Source organism: Macrotis lagotis, chromosome 3 (genome assembly GCF_037893015.1).
Source record: "Macrotis lagotis isolate mMagLag1 chromosome 3, bilby.v1.9.chrom.fasta, whole genome shotgun sequence".
NCBI classification, from domain to species: Eukaryota; Metazoa; Chordata; class Mammalia; order Peramelemorphia; family Peramelidae; genus Macrotis; species Macrotis lagotis.
The window spans coordinates 213,226,814-213,250,581 of NC_133660.1; the positions used below are offsets into that span (position 1 = coordinate 213,226,814).

General features: G+C 36.3%; 1 protein-coding gene across 1 annotated transcript in view; it reads left to right on the plus strand.

The window, feature by feature from the left end:
• Nucleotides 1–23,768, plus strand: part of EVC (EvC ciliary complex subunit 1) — a 128,929-nt gene that overhangs the window by 46,420 nt on the left and 58,741 nt on the right. Inside the window, exons 10-11 of the mRNA XM_074229805.1 lie at nt 4,349–4,497; nt 9,661–9,759. Of these exons, the coding sequence (XP_074085906.1) occupies nt 4,349–4,497; nt 9,661–9,759 (248 nt within the window). The remainder of the gene's footprint in view (nt 1–4,348; nt 4,498–9,660; nt 9,760–23,768) is intronic.

The window sequence follows — 23,768 nt, forward strand, 5'->3', positions numbered from 1 at the left end:
TTTACAGATGAGGAAAGAAAAGATTCAGAAAGCAGTAATGACTATCCTAAATCTTCATGGTTAAGAAGCATCAGATTTGGGGCTCAGATTTGGGGTTTCTACCTCCTAATACCCCTTCTTTTATATCAAACTGTGTGTGTAATACATTTCTTTGTTCTTATGTGTAGTATATTTTCACAAACTATTTCTAGGCAAGCAACATTTATTGCTTATGGTTAGGAATTCTATTAGAGCAGGGTATTGTTGCTATCAAGTATGATGTGACCTTAGCTTGGTAACTGCCTAAGTAAATAAGTCTTAATTGCCCCATAAATCATATGGCAAATCTTTAACTAGCTATTTATCAAGAATGCCAAAAGAGCACAGTTATTCATACGAATGAACTTTAATGGAAGCTGGCAATTTATGCATCTGATTTGATTCATTCCTTTTAATTAAGAATCACTGCTCCTTGCTTCCTGTTCTAGGATCTGTATCCATTTTCAGAATCACAGAAGGTGAGAGGTAGAAGCTATCTCAGGGTTCAGTTGTTACCTGTTCAGTCTCTACCTGAGAAAGAAGCTCATGTATAATAATAATATCCTCAAGAATAAAGCCTCTACTTATAGGGTCTCAGTCAGGGAGAGCCATCTTCTTCCATTCTATCATTGGATAGCTCTAATTGTTAGGAATTTCTTCTTATATCTAGCCAAAATATGCTTCTTTGCAGCTCCCTCTTTCACCTCTGGTTCCTACATCTAACCTCTGAAGTTAGAACAGAAGAATATACCGAATTTTCTATAGTACAAAACCCTGTTCATATGGGCATGAAGGAGAACTAGGAAAGTGATGCTTCCCCTTTTCCTGGCTCCCCAATTCACTTTGTTTCTATCTCAGGGAACTCTTTCCTGACTACTCTGACTCACCATTGTTCAGACTTTTACTTGCAGTCTATACTGCATCTGGATACTATACTCTTAAGCCCTATGAACTCTCTCCTCTTCTGTCTTCCTCCCTTATTTACCTCATTTCCACTTCTTGAAATCTTTTTTTGTCTTTTTCAAGAACCAGTCCAGGATCTCTCTCCTCCTTCTTCTATTAGCTTCTTCTGTGCCTTCCGATCTTCTCACACTTCCCAGCTAAAAGTATCATCACCACATAATCAATGATGACAGCTGAAAGGAGCCTCTAAAAATTACCTAGTCCAACCCTTTTATCAATAATAATACTATTAGCATTTATATAGGACTTTAAAGTTTGAAAAGTGATTTAATCTTCATAACAACCCTGGGAAGAGGGCGGCCAGGTGGCGCAGTAGATAGAGCACCAGCCCTGGAGTCAGGAGTAACTGAGTTCAAATCCAAACAACGCTGGGAAGTAGGTATTATTATTCCCTTCTCCTCTCCCTGCCTTTGTTTCCTGAACTGTAAAGTGAGGGTAATAATAGTTCCTACCTCCCAGGGTTATTATGTAGTTTAAATGAGATATTTGTAAAGCACTTGGCAAAGTGTAGGTGCTTAATAAATTCTTGTTTCCCTCTTTCCTTCCTTTACAGATAAAGAAACTGAGGCAAAGGTGAAGTGACTTTTCCAGGGTCACAAAGCAAATAAGTGTCTGAGACCAAATTTGAATTCAGATCTTCCTGACTCCAGATCCAACACTCTACTCACAGAATCACTTAGTTGCCTTTAATGAAGTACTTAAAGCCCAGAAATATAAAATAATGTTCACTATCACACAAGTGGTAGCATTCTTGAATTTTGATATATGTCTCCTAACTCCCTAATCCAGGACTTCCCACCCCCCTTCTCACTGTTTCTTCCCCTCATCAGAACTCTGAGAATATTTTATTTGTATGTTTCCTGAATACTTTTTGTAAGTTAATTTGTATATCTCTCTCTCTTTATATATATATATATGTCATTTATTTGTTTATTCATATATTCATTCACTCATTTACTTATTCAATCTTCTGTTCATCCATGCAATCATTTGCTTATCTATATTTATTTTACATGGTTTTTAACAAACAATTATTGAATTAATGCATACCAGGAATATTGTAGGCTATTCTTTCATTATTTCCTATATATTAAGTTATTTGTTTAAATCTTTGACTATAGAAAACTATGCTATTGCCTTGTCTTTAGAAGAAACTTGGCATAGTAAGGTGGAATCAGGAGACCTTGATTTCCGATCCCAGTTCTTACACTGCCCATGTGGCCATGAGTGAATCAGCTTACCATGATGAGATCTATTTTTTTCTCATTTGTAAAATGGAGGAAGCAAAAGTTGGATGATCTACTTCACTGTATTGTTTTCAAGAAAGCACTTTATGAATCTGAAGCTGATCCAAAAATGTGGGTTCTTATTACTCACTCACATTCCTCACAGTATCTAAAGCAGGAACTCTTAACGTTGTTGGAGGTGCCCTGGATTCCTTTGTCAACCTGGTGAAACCTAGGGACCCATTCTTGGCAAAATGCTTTTATGTTAAATAAATGCATAAAATGACAAAGGAAACCAGTAGTAGTGAAACACAATTAGTAAAAAAAATTAAGTTCACATTTATTATGAAAAGAGATTTTGACTTAAGGACACAGCATTGGTTATACCTAATACATATATACATATATGCATATATCATACACATAGATTATATAGATTAAATATTTAAATGTTTTTAAAAATATTTAAATAAGATAGAACATTTATTGATTATAGGATTGATAAATATTGATTGACAGATGCTTCCCTACCAATAACAATAACTATCAGTTATTGAACACCAAGTTGGGCTAAGACACTAGGCCAAGTAAAGAGCATTCAAGAAGATGTTGTATATACATCATAAGTTTTGCCTTTAGAATCAAGTTGAGAAAATAGAATGTATTTAGAAAATACTAAATGAATAACCAATGAAAGAAGAGAAGGGCAGAACTCAGTAATTTAAAAAAAAAGAATTGTTGATCTCATTATTTTCTGACCTGGGCAAACCACATTTGTGTTACCAGGCTTAATTCTGGGCAACACATTTTGAGAACATTGATAAATGAGGTTGTGCCCATGTGCACATTCAGGATATCTTGAAATGTGGAAATCACATGGTAGGAATATAGACTGAAGGAACTCAAAATGGTTTACCTAGAGAATAGAAGATCTAAACTGAAATCTAAATCAGAATATGAAATAATTGCTATCAGAAATCATTATATAAAACCACCTATTTTTAGAAGAAAGATTAGGCTCATTCTACTTGCCCAAGAAAACAATGGATAGGAATTGTGTGGAGGTAGATTAAACAATGTAAGATAGCACTCCCTGACTAGAGCTATCCTGGGATGATGCCTTATAGGTGGCAAATTCCACATCATTGAAGATCCTTTTAAGAAGACACTGGATGTCCACTTGGATGTTATTGAAGGGATTCCCATTTAGGTGCAGGTTACACTAGATAAGTGGTTTTTGAACTCAAATAGAAATAGGGCTTCCAATCTATACATGACATTCCCTGTGGGCCAGATATTGACTTAATTTTAAAATGTAATTTTATCTGTTGTGGTTTATTTATGACTAAATATCTCCCAATTAGTTTTAATATGGGTTGGGTAAGCTTCTGGCCATATGTGGCCTGTGGTCCATGGGCCTAACTCCCCTGAACCAGATGACTTCTGACTCGCATTCCTCCCAACTTTGAGATTCTGTGATTCTTCCCTTTTTTCCTTCTTCTCCTCCAAATCATTGTGATTGAAACTTGTATCCTATGAAATAATCTGACACCCCAGTTGAGAGATATTATGTCTCACTCAGGGTTACCAGAGTGACAGTGGAGCAAAAACAGGCAATGAAAATAAATAATTCACTGATTATATCAAAAATAATTATAATCTTACTAAAGAATCCATTAAGGGAAAAACAAAATTATCCTGGAAAAGTTGTCACATTCTCCCCACTGAAAATCAATTTGTTATAACATAGATATGAAAAAAAATAGTTTTGGAAATAGAATATGAGGTGGAATAAACAGTATGGCATTTTAAAAAGTACATTGGGCAGAAAATATGATTCAGGTTCTTGAACCTTCAATAAGACTATATAACCTTGAACAAGTGATTATACTTTTCTGGACCTATCACCTCATTTAGAAAAGAATACCTTGCACCTCCAAAAACCTGTGATTTCTAAACATTTAGAAACCAAAACTAAAAAAAAAAAAAATCGGTAAGTTATAATTCCTTAGTGCTTCTGACTTTAACAGAATTAGCCATAGAAAGATCATTTTTATTATTATCTGTATTATTGTTTCCTTTCCCTTTATGAGGTGTGGAATCTCTTTCCAAATCAGTAACATAGGTCAATTATGTTTCAGAATTTATTCAGCGAGGTAAGGACCTAATCAAGACTTCTCTGGCTCACCGCGAAGAGATGATAGAAAAGATGACATTGTCTCATAAAGAAGAGAGAGTATGCCTCCTTGGAAAAGCACAAAAGATGACTGACCCTAATGAGGCACTTAAGGTAATGTCCTCCTAGAGACTTCTTGAAATGTTGTATTCTTTGTCAATCAAGTAATACAATATAGCTTCACAGACCTGGATCAGTTGGAACCTTGGGCAATCAAGAATGACAACCCCCTGACAGGGCCACCAAGATATCTCTGGACCTCTGTTCATTATTTAGTGACAGTTGAATACTCAAAAGAATAATGGGTATGCTGTACTTTATAGTTTTCATGGAATGGAGAATATGCCCCCCAACAAAATAAATTTCCCTGGAGTCTCAATTGCATAAAATCAGTTGCAAAGCATTTAGAATAGAATCAAGCCACTTTTGCTTTTTTTCTATAAAAATTTTAAATATATATATATATATATGCATTATATAGATAATGATATAAAAAGATGTTAATAGAGATTCATATTAAAGAATTTTAATTCTTTAATTGACTTCATTGGAACTCAAATGATATCTAAGAGCCACTTACTATTTTTGGATCCTTAGTTGAACTTTTTTATCAGTAAAATGAGGGATTTGAACGAGAAAATCTACAAGGTTCCTTCCATCCTTAACATTCTATATTTTGAAGTCTGTTCTATATAACGTTCTATGCCTTACAGTCTCTTCTAATACAAATTTTTTTTTCTAAGATGCCTTTAAACTCTGACTTACTATCCTTCTACAGTCATCCTTGTGTCCAAATGTTCTAGTCAGTAAATAAATATTTATTAGGCATGTGCTATATGTTAGGCACGTGCTATATGTTAGGCCTTGTATTAACTGTTGGGAAAACAAAGGGAGGCAAAAGAAACCCCTCTGCTCTCATAGATATCATCCTAGCCAAATTGGGTAGATAACATGCAAACAACTTTGTACCAACAAGCTCTTAAAAAGACATATTGGAAATAACTAACAGAGGGAAGGAACTAACATTAAGAGGAATCAGGAAAGTTAAGATTTTAGTTGAAACTTGAAAGAAGCTAGTGAAGCCAAGAGGCAAGGATGAGGAAGAAGGGCATTAAAGGCATGGAGGACAGTCAGTGACCTAGAGGAACTCAGCCAAAAGAGGAACTTAAAAATAGACAATTCTACTTTAATCAATGCTAGAGTCACGGATCTCTGGGACTTCCAAGATCACACAAATATAAGCTTCTTCCAATAAACTATGCAATATAGTTACACCTGGAGTTGAGATATAACTTAATCACATTGAAGGCACAGGGAAGGAAATTGGTCCTACTATGTCATTGATATAGAAACTTGAGGTAAAGAAATTTCATCTACCAATGAAGACTGACAACTACATTTCAACTTCTAGACTTAGAGATTGGCTCAAGTGATCTGTAACTTTGTTCAACAGTATTCTTCATGCCTCCTTATGTGTGGTTAGAAGATAGTTAAAATCTAGACTTTTGGTAAGTAATCAAAATGATTCCAGTCATCTTGGTAAGATGACAAATTACTATAAAGTACACTGTATTTAGAACAAGAGATCTGACTGAATACTCCAGATGTACTCTTTTTTTTTTTTTTTTAGGTTTTTGCAAGGCAAACCGGGTTAAGTGGCTTCCACAAGGCCACACAGCTAGGTAATTATTAAGTGTCTGAGACCAGATTTGAACCCAGGTACTCCTGACTCCAGGGCTGGTGCTTTATCCACTACACCACCTAGCCACCCCCCCCCCCAGATCTACTCTTTATCATCTGTTACTTTCCCTAGTTGGGCCCCAGTTTCCTTGTCTACTAAAGGGGGGAAAAAGACTCTATGGGTTAGATCATAGGTACCAAATTCATGGACCACCATACTCCCAAATGTAGCCTGAATGAAAATGAATTATAGTTGAGAACTATTTAACAAAATAAATTCATAAAAAAGGAATATGAAGTGTATGATTAACTCAATATGCAACTCGCAGGGATTGTTATATATGATTTGATAGCCCAATTTCTATTTTAGTTTGACATGACTGGATCAGAGGATCTCTGAGAGCTTTTCTAGTCCAAAATCGTCTAATCCTATGATTCTGTGAAATTAAATTAGTTATTTCACCTTTCATTGTCTTCCAGTACTATGTCTTCTCTCAGGCTCCTCTGCTCACATGAGGGCAGTCAACCAGAATGAAAAAGATCCTTGTGGACTGATTGAAGGAAATAGGGATGTTTAATAATAGTAATGTTTTTGTTCTTCATTTTCAAAGAAGGCCATGACATCAGGAAGGTCAGAATGCTCAAGAATACTGGACTGGATTTGAGTGTGAAGGGATGCTGTGCCAAGTCACCAGCCTCACTTTCTCTTCCAGAGCCATCTGGGTCCAGGGACCAGATATGAGTCAGGATGACTGGAGGTGGTCCTGGATATGAGGCAATCAGGATTAAGTGACTTGTCAAAGATCACACAGCAATAAGTGTCAAGTGTCTAAGACTGGATTCAAACTCTAGTCCTCCTGACTCTAGTTCTCTATCCATTGTGCCTTAGTTACCCTTAGGGATTTTACTTCAGAGCTTTCTTCAAATATGTGAAGGATTTATTAGAATTGTTTTGTGTTGGGGCAGCTAGGTTGATAAAACACTGATCTTTGAGTCAGGTGGACCAAAGTTCAAATCCAGCCTCAGACACTTAATAATTGCCTTGCTTTGTGACCTGGGGCAAGTCGCTTAACCCCATTGCCTTAAATGAAATGTAAAAAAAAAGAATTGTTCTAACTTCAAAAGTCCAAAGCAGTAACAATGGGTAGAAGGTAAAGAGATGGGATAAATTTAGGGAAAATCTCCTTACAATTAGAGATATCCAAAGTAGAACTGACTGTTTCTCAAGGTGGTGAGCTTCCCTCATAAGACTTTAGAGCAGAAATGATCTGATCTTCTGTTAGGCATATTATAAAAAAAAGATTTTATTTTCCTAGGGGTGTAACTTAGACCAGAAATCTACTAAAATGCTATGATTCCATGACACAGACTACCATTCCTCTCACTGACTTCTCCATTCCCTACTGCAAAAAGATGTTATTTCTCTTTGAAATCCAGTGTGTCTTCCTTAATATTGTATCAATATCTGAGCATGGATTTCAGCCTCTCTCTCTCTCTCTCTCTCTCTCTCTCCTAATAACCAGGTACTGCTTATAACAAAACAGAACGGGGCTTGCTGAGAGCGCCACTTCTTGGATAATTGCTAGTGTGCCACCGACCTCCTGAGTTATTTTTAAATCCATCCTTCACTTTCAAGAACAGAAATAATGCAAGAGAATCCTGACTAGCCCCAAGAACACTCATTCAAAGTATTTGTTTGGTCCCTTACCTCCCTCTACACATACACCCCAAACACTCTAACAACTTAAGATTTAAAACATGACTTGACTGTAGTTAAAACAAGTAAACTGTGTGCAATCTATTCACTGCAGATTGACTTTCAGTTGCCCGCCTCCTTTTGCAATTTTCCTGCTAGCGTTACAGTGGCATGTTCGTAATTTCATTTGGGGGGCTTAGCTAATGCAATTAACTACCTCAGCTGTAAAACTCCCTTTGACTATCACAGTCTTAAGCAAACCTGGCCTTTGAAGGGCAAGAATTCAGAATAGCAAGTGTTTATTGACCCCATAAAAAGGCAAGTGCACTATATCATCATGTTTTATTTATCTGGGGGGATGGTTTGGTGGTCTTCAAAGCAGAAAATTGACCTGGAAAGCACCTTCATAAAGAGAATGCCATTTGAAAGGGCTAACAAAGAACAGAAATTATTGGTGTTAACCTGCAAGAGACTTTCTAATATACAATATAGACTATTAAAGCACCAGGAACCTCTTAACATACATTATAGAAACATAAAATTAAAAAGAATCTTCTAATATACAACCCAGAATATTAGATCTTAAAGAATAGCCCCTGGAATATCAGAGCTGGAAGAAACCTTTGAGATAATCTGGTTCAATGGTTTTATTTTACAGATGAAGGACGTACCAAAGGTCGCACAAGTAGTAAGCAGCTTACCTAGAGCTTAAACCCAGGGGCCCAGGATTTACATTCAAAGCTCTATCTAATGTATCATGTTATCCATTCTCCCAAAAGCAATACAAGTATCCTTATAAAGTAATGACTAGATTTGGAGAAATTCTTGGAACCTCAGAAAAACAAATTTTGGCTTTATATAAGGAATCTTTTTTTTATTAGAGTTCTCCAAAGTGCAATGGGCTACTTCAAGAGATAAGTGTATTTCCTTTTACAAAAGATCTTCAGGCAAAAGACTGAGTAGTTACTTGTTTTTTTATGTTGCAACAAGGATTTTTTTAGGTTTCTCAAAGGATAGAGCACCAGCCCTGGAATCACTCAGTTCAAATCTGACTTCAGACACCTAGCTGTGTGAACTTTGGCAAGTCACTTAACCCCATTGCCTTGCAAAAACTAAAAAAACCTAGATAATTACCTAGCTGCTAGCTGGGTGGACCTTGAGCAAGTCACTTAACCCCTTGCCTTGCAAAAAAAAAAGAATTTTTATTCAAATATTGATGGAACAAAATGACCTTTGAATTTCATTCTAATTTTGTATTCTGTGAATATTTTCAGGTAAGCCATCATGAGTAGAGATAAATTTTATTTTTTAAGGGAATCAGAAGTGAAATTTGGAGGCAGGAAATAATAATTATCATTCTCATGTTCTGTAACATTTTAAACTTACAAAACCACTGTTGTCTTGATGTACTTGTGCAGAAGATAGCTCAAGTAGAATTCTTAAATTTTACAATTAAGAAAACTGAATCAAATGACTTGACCATACTCATACATGGTTAGTCAACATTAAAACTAGATTCTAAACCACTATCTTTTAACTTCATTGTACCATGATGCTCAAAAGTTTTCTATTCCAGAACAACCAGACATAGACATAGCAATCAAAAGCATATTCTTTTCTAACCAGACCTTGCAAGTGTAAATGCCTTTGAATGGACTTTTAATGACTTATTACTTCCTTCTCCGTGTGGTTCTGAAAAAAAAGGTCCTTTCAGTTGATCTCTGCTACCCAAATGGATTCTAAGAGCCAAAGATGAACATGAACAATTTAAAGCAGTACAGTATAAATGTTTTGCAGTCTTGGAAAGAAAAACCTATAAAAAAATAAACAGTGCCATATTTCTGAAATTGAAACAGTTTCAAATGTCTTCAACCAGGAATCTATTTCCATATTAATTTCAGGCTTATCATGAAGTCCTGGAAAAGCAGAGATTAATTCGTTATGACATTGAAGAAGAGGAGGATTTTAAAACTACTGAAGCAGTCAGCGACCTGTGCCAGGTAACCAAATTTCTATAAACTTTTGAGAAAATTACTTGAATTCATATTCATATTCCCTATTTTTCTCCTCCCCCCAATTCTTCTTTTAAAAAGCAGCATGATAAAGTGAGAAGTGCCTAGGATTTGGATTCAGGAAGACCTAGATTCAAGTCTCAATTCTGATATATTTTAACTATATGACCATGAGCCAATCTCTTAATCTCTCTGAATGCTGAACCACAGCATCCTCATACTCATAGACAGATAATGCATCAGTTCCATATCTCCTAGGGTTGCAATGAGGAGAATTTTTTAACGTAACATTTATTTTCAAAAAAGGAATACCAAAAGAAAAGAATAAGCAGTAACTACAGGCATATAATAGAAAAAGTGAATGGATGTGGATGCGTATCATGTAATAGAAATGAGACAGGCTGATGATGATAATGTTGATTACATTGAGGGCATCTAGAGATGTAAAAATGTCGCAGTGTTTACTATACTTCCTTCTTGTCAGTCTCTAAGTCTCTACTTCACTCATAAAAAGCAAGAAACTCTTTTCCTTGGACTGCACACTGAGGTCAGTAATGAATCATGCAGGTTTCCATGACTCCAGGCCGAACTGAAGATCTCTTGACTATCTGATACTCTATATATGGCTCCACCTAGTCTCATTAAAACACACCTTCCCAAATTGATTTCACATTAATTTTCCTTACATAGTCTTTGTTCCTGAGGTGTTCTGTTAAATTTTCAACAACTAATAATACTCCAGGAAAAAATTATACATGTGATACATATTTAATTAAATTTAATCTGAATTATTCACATATTCTCTATCATTTTAAAAAACATGGAAAGCAAAAAAGCAATAATTCAAACACTGATTTGTAGCATTTGCTGATTTCCCAGGCATAAATCCTCCCACTGAAAATTTAATTATTGACTCTCCTTAGCTTTTCCTGCTAAGTTCTAGTCAGACTGGCCTATTTATTGTTATGTATAATTGGTCTTTACATAGGTTATTGCCATGCCTACAATATTTTTTCCCTTAAATAAATTAACTTGAAATACTTAGCTCCTATCAAGACTCTGTTCAGATTCAACTCTGGCAGGACAGGATCACAACTGAGGAGGTTCTGAGATGCTGGAAGTTCACTACCCAGGAAAGCATGAGCATAATAGATATAATTGCCAATACTAGAACAAGAATTTCTCTGAGAGAGAAGTAAATTGAGAAAATGAGGTGAAATAATAGATGCTAACAATCCATGGTCCTTTTCCCTGAACAAATATTAGAGCTAGGTCAATCTCAGTGGGTTTCATCAATGCTAATTTGATACTGAGGCTAGAAACTAGTCTTTGTTTTAATAAATTATATGCTCAAATCATTTTATTGTTTCATTGGAAGCTCTCAAGAACCAATATGTAGTATCTATATGTTTAAGAGAGAAATTGATACCAGGGTGTACCCCTGATATAGGAGGAATAAAAACCAATTTATTTATTTTTTAACTTACATTTTATTTACTTACACTTTACTAAAATAGTCTTGTAGTAAGTGTAAACATAATCCCCCTCCTCTCACAAAAATAAAAACCTCATAAGAAATAAAGTGAAAGAAAGAGAAAAAAGTGTGCTTGTGTGTTCAGATACCATCAGCTCTGTCTCTGGGATGGATCGCATTCTTTATCTGAAGTGCATCAGAGAAGTTACTTTCATATTTTTTCACACAGTTACTATTGCTGATTTTAATTCTCTCCACCCATTCCTCCCTACTCCCAATTATTCTATTTTTCTCTTTTCTTTCATTTGTCCCTCTTTAAAAGTGTGCTATCGGGCAGCCAAGTGACACAGCAGACAAAGCAGTGGCCCTGGGGCCAAGAGGCCCCAAGTCCACATCCTACCCCAAAGACCCAGGCCCATGGTCCTGGGAAGGTCACCCAATTCCACCATCTTGCAAATAAAAAGTTTTTTTGTTGAATCTGACTACTCTCTTCCTCTATCTTCCCTCTTCTCTATCACCTATAACCCCCTCCCCTCCCCCATCTCATTTCTCCCATCCCCTTCCCCTCCTTCTTTCTCTAGGTTAAAACATTTCTATACCCTGTTAAGTGTGTTTGTTGTTTCCTCTTTGAGTCATTTCCAATGAGAATAAAGGTTCCTTCATTCCCCACTTACCTTCTCCCCTTCCACTATTGCAAAAGTTTTTTTCCTTGACTTTTTTACATGAAATACCTTAGTCAGTCTAATTCTCCTTTCCCTTTCTCCCAATACATTCCCTTTTTGCCAATTGACTCCATCTTTACAATATATTATACCTCCATATTCAACTCTCTCCTGTGCATTGTCTATAAATGCTCCTTTTAACTTCCATAATAAACAAAAAGGTTTGTATGAGTTATTAGTATCATCTTCCCCATGCAGGAGTATATGTGGCTCAATATCATAAAATCACGCATGATTTGCCTTCCTGTCCACCCCCTCTATGGTTCACCTGAGTCCTGTACTCAGAGATCAAACTTTCTGTTCAGCTGTGGTTATTTCAACAGGAAAGTATGAAATTCCCCTATTTCACTAAATGTCCATCTTTTCCCCAGGAAGAGGATGTTCAGTTTTTCTGGGTAGTTGATTCTCAATTGCATTCCAGTCTCTTTTGCTTTCTGGAATATTATATCCCAAGCCCTATGAGTCTTTACTGTGTATGCTGCTAAGTCCTGTGTGATACTGATTGTAACTTCATGAATTTGAATTGTTTCTTTCTGTCTGCTTGTAATATTTCCTCTTTGACTTGGGCTTTATGGAAATTGGCTATAATATTCCTGGAGGTTGTTATTTGTGGATCTCTTTCAGGAGGAGATTGGTGGATTCTCTCAATTTCTATTTTATCCTTTGCTTCTAGGATATCAGGGCAATTTTCCTGTAGAAATTCTATAAAAATGAAGTCAAGGCTCTTTTCCTGATCATGACTTTCAGGTAGCCCAATAATTTTTAAAACGTCTTTTCTGGATCTGTTTTCCAGGTCAGTTGTTTTTTTTTTTCCAATGAGATGTTTCATGTTTTCTTCTGGTTTTTCATTCTTTTAGTTTTGTTTTTTTTTTGTTTCTTGATTCCTGACAAAGTCATCAGCTTACCTTAACTCCACTGTACATTTGAAGAAGCTATTTTCTTCAGAGAGCTTTCTCATTTCCTTTTCCATCTGGTCAATTCTGTTTTTTAAGGTATTCTTCTCCTCATTAACTTTATGGATTGCTTTTTCCATTTGACCTAAATTTGTTTTTTTTAGCATTTTGTTTCTTAGGCATTTTTTTGTATCTTCTTGATCCAACTGCTGACTTGGATAATGATTTTTCCTGCATCACTCTCATTTCTCTTCCCAATATTCCCCTCTACCTCTTGGTTTTCAAAATCTTTTTTTGAGTTCTGCCATAGCTGCCAATTCTTATTTTTCTTGGAGGATTTGGATACAGAAGCTTCACTTTGTCATCTTCTGAGTGTACATTTTGATCCTCCATGGGACCAAAGTAATTTTCTATGGTCAGGTAATATTTTTTTTTTTCTGTTTATTCATTTCCCCAGCCTGTGCCCTGGTTGTGAGGTGATTCTGAAGCTTTGGAGTGTTATTGGGATACCCCCACTAGGACCTTAGTTCCTCTATGATCTTATAAGAGACTCTGACCACTCTCCTGGTCTGTGCTCTGGTCTGTGGATGACCATAAGCACTGCCTTCTGCCCAGAAATTCTGAGGAGAGTCCCCGCTTAATGGCAATGGGTAATCCCCAGGCTGTGACCAGGGTCTGATATGGACAAAGCACAAGAGCCCTGTCCCAGAGACAGAGGAGAGACCTTGACAGTCTCCCTGCACCCCCTTACCTTCCATGACCTGAGAGCTCTGGGAGCAGCTTCCAGGTGGCTCCCTGCTGGGTGGCTTTGCAGACCTACTTCAGTTCTCTGGACAGGGGCAATGCTGGCTGTGCTGGCTATGCTGAGGGCCATGCTGGCCTGGGCTCTGTGATCACGCGGCCATAAATTTCTCCACTGATCTTCCAAGTAGTAAATGGTATTCCCTAGGTTGGGAGGTCTAAAAACTGCTTCTGTTGACAACATTCAGGGCCCTCAGGGACTAGGTGCCCCATGGGCTGTTTAGCAGCCTGGAGCTCATTCTCTATGGTGCCACGTGATCCTAGCTGCACTGTCACCACCTCCAACCCTGTGGAACAGAACTTTCTCATGATTTTCCAGGTTGCCTTGGGCTGGAGAATTGCCTCATTGGTCTTTTTGGGGGTTCTGTCTCTCAAAATTTTAGTTAGAGTCATAATTTTAAAGTTTTGGGGATATTTTGAAAGAGAACTTCTGGGAAATCCTGTCATCACACCATCATCTTGACTCCAGCCCCCACCCCCCCAACCAGTTTAAGGCCAAGAAACTCCTGTAGCAACCAGATCATCTCCAATAATCCTATTTCCTATAAATCAGACATAGGATGAAATGATTCAGTAAAGGCAAGTGAGAAGGCTACCTTACACAACATATCCTCACTATAATAAACATAAGCATGCAACTCACACTTCCATTCATTTGATTAGTTGGCATGGTCCTCTTCCATACCAAAGGATTACTAGTAGTAGTAGTAGTAGTAGTAGTAGTAGTAGTAGTAATAGTAGTAAGAGAGAGTAGTATCACATTAGTGGAATCACTAGATTTAAAACCAGAAGACCTGCTACTTATGAACTGCATAACTATGAGTAGGTCTATGTTCTTCACAAAGCCTTTGTTTCCTTATCTATAAAAATTGAGAGAGTTGACCTAGATGATCTCAAAGTTCCTTCTAGAGCCAACATTACAACACAATGCGCATATCTGCTCAAGTCTTTTTATTGGTGTTGCTGAGTCATTTCAGTCATGTCCAACTCTCTGTGACCTCATTTAGGGTTTTCTTAGCAAAGATACTGAAGCAATTTGTCATTTTCTTCTCCATCTCATTTAATAAATGAGGAAACTGAGGCAAACAGGCTTTAGTGACTTGCTCATGGTCACACAGTAAGTGTACAAGGCTAGATTTGAATGCATATCCTCCTTATTTCAGGATTAGTGCTCTATCCACTGCACCATCCAACTTCCCTTTGTTACTTCCCAAGATCTATGATTCATCACAGGGTAAGAACTCCTTCCTCAACTGTTTTTTTTTAACATTTTTTTCTCTACATTATCTTTATGAATATAAAAAAAAAGAAATCATTACCCACTGACCAACTCTCTGGCAATGAATTTTCACAAAGCAAGTGAAGATAATCCCTTAGGAATAGGCATTGAGTCCTTAGCCAGGTATTTATTTGAAATCTTTCCAGCTCTGCCAGAATGGTAGGACCTTTCATAGCTTGCAATTCATGCACATAGCCATCAAGAATTGAGCCCCTTCCATGGCACCATGAGAAATGAAAGAAGGACTTTAATAAAAGTGACCAACATTCATGTTTATAAAACTGGAAATCATCAGGGGTAAACAGGGCAATGATTTTTATATTCATTTTACAAAGGAGGAAACTGAGTATCATTCAGGGAAAAGGATAAGGTCGTTCACCTAGGGCCTGAGATATTCAGGATGCTATTCTTAGACTTTTTATTCTAAGTCCTTTCTTCTTTCCAATGCACCATACTGCCTCTCTGAAACTTTGTTTTAAAATAAAATGTGTACTTTCATATAAAAAGAGGAATACAGAAAGTAGAACATATGAGTGAGTGATGGTTTATGTGCATCTATATATAGATAATATATATAGATATATATAGATAAAGTGTATTTGGAAATACACTTTATAAGAGCAAGGTGCTGATTTGAAAAGAAAACCAAGGTATACTTGCAAGTTTATATATCTGTGTAGGTGTCTTGTGGGAAGGGCATATAAAAACATGTGTCAACTTGTCTATTCAAATTAGAATAGACATGTTTGCTTGGACCCACTTTCTCATTTCTTTGGAAGCCCTTAGGGACCTTAAAATGGTTTCTTCTGCATGCTGCGCCTGTGGAAATCTCTTGCTTTACTTATATCTTTTGTAAAGGCATGCTGACTACCCATTTTCATCTATATTGAGTCATAAAAGATAAGAAAATAGAGCTGAAGGGAATAAATAAAAATCATGTATGAAGCACTTGCTATATGCAAACTCTGATCTAAGGTCTAAGGATACAACTAGAAAGGAATCAGTCTTTGGGCTCAAGGTAACCTCATTCCAAAAGGGAAAATGTAGGACGGTCCTGCTGCAGGGCAGTTTAAAAGGCCCATTGGTGCAACAGCAAAGTTGGTAATGCAACTTTTTTAAAGTTATCTCCATTGATAAGAATAATTAAGTGGATAACTTGTTTGACTTTTGGCAGGTGCCTAAGTCACATTTCCTATTAAAATATTAATATTTGAATAATGTAAGTATAAAGATCAATTGAAACACTATGAGTAAAGTATTTCATTTGAACTTCATACTCAAGTTAGCAAGAGTTAGGACACAGGCATGGATTCTTTTAATCCCTGGTTCAGAGCTCTTTCTTTGCTACCAAGCTGCCTCATCAATAGTACAGACAATAGGAAAAGTGGGAGTTGCACTTCAAAAATCCATCTTGTACAAAGATGATCCTTTCTATATTCTGCTAATAACTGAAACTGGCATTTTTTTAGTATTTCAAGGCAATGGTGTTAAGTGACTTGCTGAAGGTCACATAGCTAGATAATTATTAAGTATCCGAGGTCAAATTTGAATTCAGGTCCTCCTGACTCCAGGGCTGGTACTCTATCCACTGTACCACCTAGCTGCCCCCAAACTGGCATTTCTTAAAAAGTTATTTTATTTCATTTTTCCCAATTACATGAAAAGATAGTCTTCAACTTTCATCTTTTGTTAACTTTTGAGTTCCACATTTTTCTCCTTCCCACCCTTCCCTTTCCCAACCTATGGCAGTGAGTAATCTGATATAGGTAAATATACCTATAAATATACCACTATGTTAAACATATTTCCATATTAGTCATTTGTGAAAGAAGAATCAGGAGTAAAGGGAAAATATGAGAATGAAAAAAAAAACAAATCAAGTTTTAAAAAGTTGCAATACTATGCTTGGGACTGCATTCAGAATCCACAGGTTTTTTTCCCTCCAGAAGTGGATGGCATTTTCCATCAAAAATTTTTTTATAACAAGGCACTGAGACCATCATAGTTGTCCATCAGCCAGTGTTGCTGTTCATATGTACAATGTTCTGGTTCTGCTCACTTCACTCAGCATCAGTTTATAAGTATTTTCAAGAAGCAGGCTTTTTTGGGTATTCTAATTAAAGATTTTATTTATTTTGAGTTTTACAATGTTTCCCCCAATCTTACTTATCTCTCCCCACCCCCCCCACAGAAAGCAATTTGTCAGTCTTTACATTGTTTCAGTGTTGTACATTGATCCAAATTGAGTGTGGTGAGAGAGAAATCATATCCTTAAAGAAGATACATAAAGTAAAAGAGATAACAAGATAAGACAATAAGATATCAGGGTTTTTTTTCAAATTAAAGGGAGTAGTCCTTGAACTTTGTTCAAATCCATGGTCCTTTATCTGGATACAGATGGCATTCTCCATTGCAGACAGCCCAAAATTGTCCCTGATTGTTGCACTGATGGAATAAGCAAGTTCATCAAGGTTGATCATCACCCCCATGTTGCTGTTGGGGTGTACAGGGATTTTATGGTTTTGCTCATCTTTCTCAGCATCAGTTCATGCAAATCCCTCCAGGCTTCCCTGAATTCCTGTCCCTCCTGGTTTCTAATAGACCAATAGTGTTCCATGACATACTTATACCACAGTTTGCTTAGCCATTCCCCAATTGAAGAACATTTACTTGATTTCCAATTCTTTGTCACCCCAAACAGGGCTGAATGAATATTTTTGTATGTGATGTTTTTACTCTTTTTCATCATCTCTTCAGGGTATAGACCCAGTAGTGGTATTGCTGGATCAAAGGGTATGCACATTTTTGTTGCCCTTTGGCCATAGGTCCAAATTTCTCTCCAGAAAGATTGGATGAGTTCACAGCTCCACTAACAGTGTAATAGTGTCCCAGATTTCCCACCAACACTTCCAACAATGATCATTGTCCTATCTGGTCATATTGACCAGTCTGAGGAGGTGTGAGGTGATACCTCAGAGAAGCTTTAAATTGCATTTCTCTAATAAGTTATGATTTAGAGCAATTTTTCACATGACTATGGATTGCTTTGATCTCCTCATCTGTAAATTGACAAGAAGCAGGCTTTTAAAAAAATAAAGCTGCATCATAGGATAATGGCAGCTCCCATGTAGCTAGAATAGTGTGCCACTTTATGGAATGTAACTCTGCAAGTCAGGGAGCATTACTATTATAATCTTTATTTTATAGATGAAGAAATGGAATAAAGAAATGAAATGACCTACCCAAGGCCATACAACTAGAAAGCATTAGGATGAGGACATAAATCCAGGTCTCCTGACTATAAATAATATATTCTTTCTACTTATCATGCTTCCTCTCAAAATTCTTCAGCCTACAACAGAAGCCTCCAAGGTGGTACATTGGATAAAGTATTGAATCTGAATACCTGATTTCAAATCTTGTGTCAGAAACTTACTAGCTGTGTAGTTCTGAGCAAATCACCAACCTCCATCTGCCTCAGATTCCTCATTTGATTTGGGGGGGGGGCAAGGCAATGGGTTAGGTGATTTGCTCAAGGTCACACAGTTAGGTAATTATTAAATGTCTGAGGCCAAATTTGAACTCAGGTCCTCCTGACTACAAGGCCAGTGCTCTATTCACTGCACCACCTAACTGCCTGAAATTTCTCATCTGTTAAAACAGAATTAATAATAGTATATGCCTCCCAAAGTTAACTATCTTCACTATAGTGAAGATATAATGAGATAATATTTGGTAAGCAGTTCATAAACCTTAAAGTTCTATATAAATTATATCTACTGTTATGAAAAGGAAAATTTGCTAAATGGTACCTTCATCATTTTATAGTGGTTATTTTGACTTAGAAAACTAATATGGTTATTCGTGAACTATATATTTCTTACACAAAGGATCATTTTGTCTATAATTCAGTTAAGGTTTTTGATGGCTATTTTTAAAATAGAAAGTATGCTTGGGATATCATTTGGAGTCATAGCCTTTGGTGAACAAACCCAAATTTACTCATCCTGTGCCATTCTTGTCAATGTCCTGGTATAAATTCTCAAAAGAATCTCAGTTCCACATGTTCTAGGTTACCTCTTGAGCTCAAATCTATTTAATATTCAATCTTAGACAGACATTGAAAAGGAACATTGAGCTAAAATTGAAGTCAAATAGGAAGAAGGAGACTACCTGGCTTGCATTTGGAAACTTGGATAAAAATTAGTGCAAGAAAATAAGATAACATAACCATAAGATGACTAATCTCTGTGATGACAACAATTTAGTGACCATAGATTCATATCACATTAAGCCTTAACCAAGCTCTCAGTAGAGTAGTGTAAATGTGATAGAATAAGCATCCTTCATCATCAGAGGCATGACTGCCAGAGAATTATTTCATGGATGGTTCATGATGGCCATTTCCTAAGGCTTGTAAAGAAGCTTTTATCTGCCTCAGTGGAAGAATCATCCAAGTTGATTGAATCATAAAATCTTTGGAGAACCAAAATATAAAACATTCATGGATTACTTCAATATCCAGAAGAACCAAGGGAAAGTTTCTAGCAGGACAACTAAATCCTTCATGAAGGCATGATTACAACATGTAGGCAAGAGTTGCAATTGAGGTCATACAATGTCCTGAAGAGTTCATTGGGATTTTAGTAAGAGGATCTCATTTCCAGTGCTGGTTCTGGCCCTAATCACATATAGGCTATAGATAAATCTCTTCATCTTTCTGGATCTTAGTAGTTTCATTTGAAAATGATGGGGTTAGACCAAATAACATCTTGATTTTTTTTTAAAGTTCTGACGTGATTCCTTAGAGACTAAGGTAAGAAAGGTTTGCACTGTGGACTGATAGAGGAGTGGGCATCCTGAGGAAAATATACATTCTCCTGTACAGTTTAAACATTAGTTTTACCCTAGACCAGACTGAGTCACTTAGATTTTCTTTGAAATTCAGTACTTGTTTACTGACTATACTTGGAGAGTCACCATGAACACAGACTTCTGAATTGTCTCCCTGGTCACCATACTGCAAGTGACAAGTGATCATACTTCTTTTAGGACCATTGCCATCATCACAGCCCCTCAATATGATTCTATCCAGCATGTGAAGAAAATATGGCAGTAATGTTTACCAATGGAAGATAAGATGGCATTTAGGACTGAAACAAAGCATATGGGCCAAATTACTCAGGAAAAACTCAGTGCTTCTAACAAAAGATATTTTCTCAATGACATCTCCCTAAAAACTAACTGAACATAATATGGTCAGAACCAAGGCATTATTCCAATTATGCAGATTGTCTTGAAGTATGTTAAGTTTATATGTTCTAAACTTGTGAGGGCATTAGCTGTCAATTTAATTCAAAACATCCAACACCCCATATGTTCCATGCTCAGTGTGAGGCAATGTGGGGAAGGTATAAATCAGAATGGCAAGATTCCTTCAGGTAAACAAACTTTCATACTTATTTATCCAGACCTTAGCACAGTATCCTGCTTAGTAGATACTTATTGATGAACAGATTCCTTCTCAGGGGGACTTTTCACTTTAGTAGAGGGTGATAGAACATATACATGAATAACTAGTTCATATGCAGTAGAGGGTGATAAAGATGGGAGAGATCAAAAAACCCAGCTAAACAAGTCAAAGGCAGGGAGGTATTATTCATTTCTAAGATTTCCAGAATCTTAGGTCAGTGCTTATTCCATTATATCAATCAAGAAAGATCACAGGGATTTAATCAAGAGGGCAGTCCTGTGACATTTTCTAAGATTTGTTTCCAAATGCAGTAAGCACATGGGCCTGAATTTACAGGTCAGTACTGAGAAATCCTAAAAATACTCAGCTAGTTTTCCATAAAAGTTTAGCAAAATGAAAATGGAGCAGAGAAGCATCATGGATATTGAAAAGGTCATCCCAAGCTTAAATAGCTTGTTCTACAAGGGAAATGTTGAGATCTCCTTAAAGGTCAGCAGAAGCTACCCAGAACTCAAAGAAATTTGTTGTGCAATTCCAGGGCCCAAGATGCCAGAGTTGATCTGTACTCACCTACCGTTCGGATAGGGAGTTCTTATGTCAAATTTCAGGAATATTTGACTTGGGCATTTCAAAGTAGGTCATTGATAGCACCAGGGACTGCTTTGATATGCTTTACAACTGGAAAAGTATATTTGGCACAGTGAGATTGCAAGCAGTCAATCCTCCAGATAGAAATCATTATAGACATTTTCCAAGTAATCCAGAAACCCAAGCTTTCCTTGCCCAAATCTATTCCCATAGTTCTATTAATGGAGCCACCATCCTCCCAATAGTCTCAGTTGCTCCAAAACCTCTAAATCATATTTGTTGTCCTCCTTTAACCTCTTATATTAAATGAGTCACCAAACCCTGTTTGTTTTACCTTTGAAATATTTCAGACCATTAAATCAAATTGCGTAATAGAATTTAAAGTTGGAGGTTTTGTAAATTATCTAATCCATTGCGTAGTACAGAAAACTAAGTCCCAAAGAATGAAAGTCATTTGCCTAGGGGCAGGCAAATAATAAGTAGAAAAGTCAGGAATCAAGCTCTATTCTTCTGACTTCAAATCAAGTATTCCTTTAACAACACTATTAACTATTCCCTAAGTCATCAGCCTCAAAATATATTGTCCAGTTTCTATTGTTGCTGAGGAAGATTTAAAACTTCAGTCATGATTGATTCCTACTTCACCTTGTCCCCAGCATTTTGTCAGTCACTGAGTTCTGTTGATGCTACATTTCTAATATGTTCAAAGTAACTTTTTATTCCAAGATTAAATTAGATCTCTTTCCCCTTTAGCTGGTCAATTCAAACCTCTATTCAACTTGTTTAGGTTTCAAACCTTACATTTTTAACATGAAATTTATTTATTTTTTAGAATTTTTTTAATCAATGAAGGCCCAATTTCTCCCCCTCTTACTCACTTGGCCCATTTGAAAAAAAAAAAGTAAAAAGAAAAACAAAATACATTTAAGAAATATTCATGCTCAAGCAAAATAAATTTCCACATTGGCCACAGCAAAATAAAACAAAAACAAAAAAAAAAAAACCACGTATCTGTCTTTTCCCCTCTTTGTCAAGAGAAAAGTAGCATTTTTCATCTTGAATTTCTTGGAATCATGGTTGGTCATTGTTTTGATTAGAGGAATTAAGTATTTCAAAGTTGTTTGTCTTTACAATATTGAAGTTATTGTATACATTGTTCTTATTTTTTTTTTGCTCACTTCACTGCACTAGTTTCCTGACATTTCACTGAAGCCATCTCCATCATCTTTTACATCAAAGTTATATTCCATCACATTCATATACTGTAATTTGTTCAGCTATTCGTAATTGATGGGCATCACATCAGTTTCCATGTCTTTGCCACCACTTAATAATTTTGTACAGATGTGTCTTCTTCCTCTTTCTTTGATCTCTTTGTGATAGAGACCTAGTATTGATATCACTGGGTCAAAGGGAGCATAGTTCCAAATTATTATCCAGAGTAACTAGACCAACTCACAGTTCCAATAGCGCATCCATACGCTTATGGCCTTTTCAGTTTGAGCAAGGCCCTTCTAGAGCATGGGTTTTCAATCTTTTAATTCTTCAGGACAACATTGTCAAACGCTACATATAGAATTTAATGTGTATTTATGACTACAATGTAACCCATTATTAACAATGAATATAATAATAAAATTTAATATTGTCACATAAATGGACTTATATTGAACATACCCTTTTCTAGAGCCTCTTCCTCCCTGATAAAACTTTCAGTGGGGTCACTTTCATATCACAATGAAGAGCCTGAGGGATATGGATAATGTTCATGAATTTCCCTTAAAAGGAATTTCCCTTAAAATCACTTTAGAAATGGTCAAGAGTAAATTTTTACATATCTTTTAGTGGTCCTGAGTCACTAAATATTCCTGGACAATGAGGAAATGAGGGAGTATTTAATCAGATCTTTAAATTTTGTATTTATGTTATCCAGCTAAAAACATCAAATGACAGGTTATTTTGCTCAGCTAAAGAAATGACTTTTTGTGATTTATTAAAAATAGTAATTTTTAATGTTTTACTCTCCATTATCACCTTCTTCAGAGAGGGAAAAAAATCTCTTTCCTTTTCACTTTTTTAGTTGACTTCCAATGGAGGAGGAAAAATGACGTCTTGATTTTATTCCATGTTAAAGATTGCTTTGTATCTTCCTTTATACCCTCTTGACCTTCAAGGACTAATGGTAGGGCAAAAAAAATCCTATTTTTCTAGAATTTTAAGCTTTAAAAAGCACCTTGCTTGCCCTTATTGTCCCCATTTTATTGATGAGGAAATCAAGGTTTATCAAGAATTTACACAGTACCTCATTGCAAGTAGTAGAACGAGGATATCTTTTCAATCTAAATCCCATGCTCACTGCATTGCACCCCACTTACATTTTGAAGATTCATTATTTTCACCTAGTGAAATTCCTTCTATCTCTCATTGCCATTAGCAGATGCCACCACCTCCATATAAACCTTTCCTGATATCATTAAGTTGGATATTCATCTTATCATTCTTGGTAGGGACCTCTCCTCTGTACTTTTCCTTTGGTGCATTTCCTTTGCCTTCTCTTCCCTTATAAATTAGAAGTTTCTTGAAGTCTGTCATTTTTTTTTCATTTTTTTGCCAAATATTTGCCAAATCATTTTGAGGCAGCTAGGAAGCACAGAGGATAGAGTATTAGGTCTGGAGTCTGGGAGACCTGAGCTCAAATTTGACTTCAGACATTAGCTGTGTGACCCTGGGTAAATCACTTAACCCTGTTTGCCTCCATTTCCTCAAC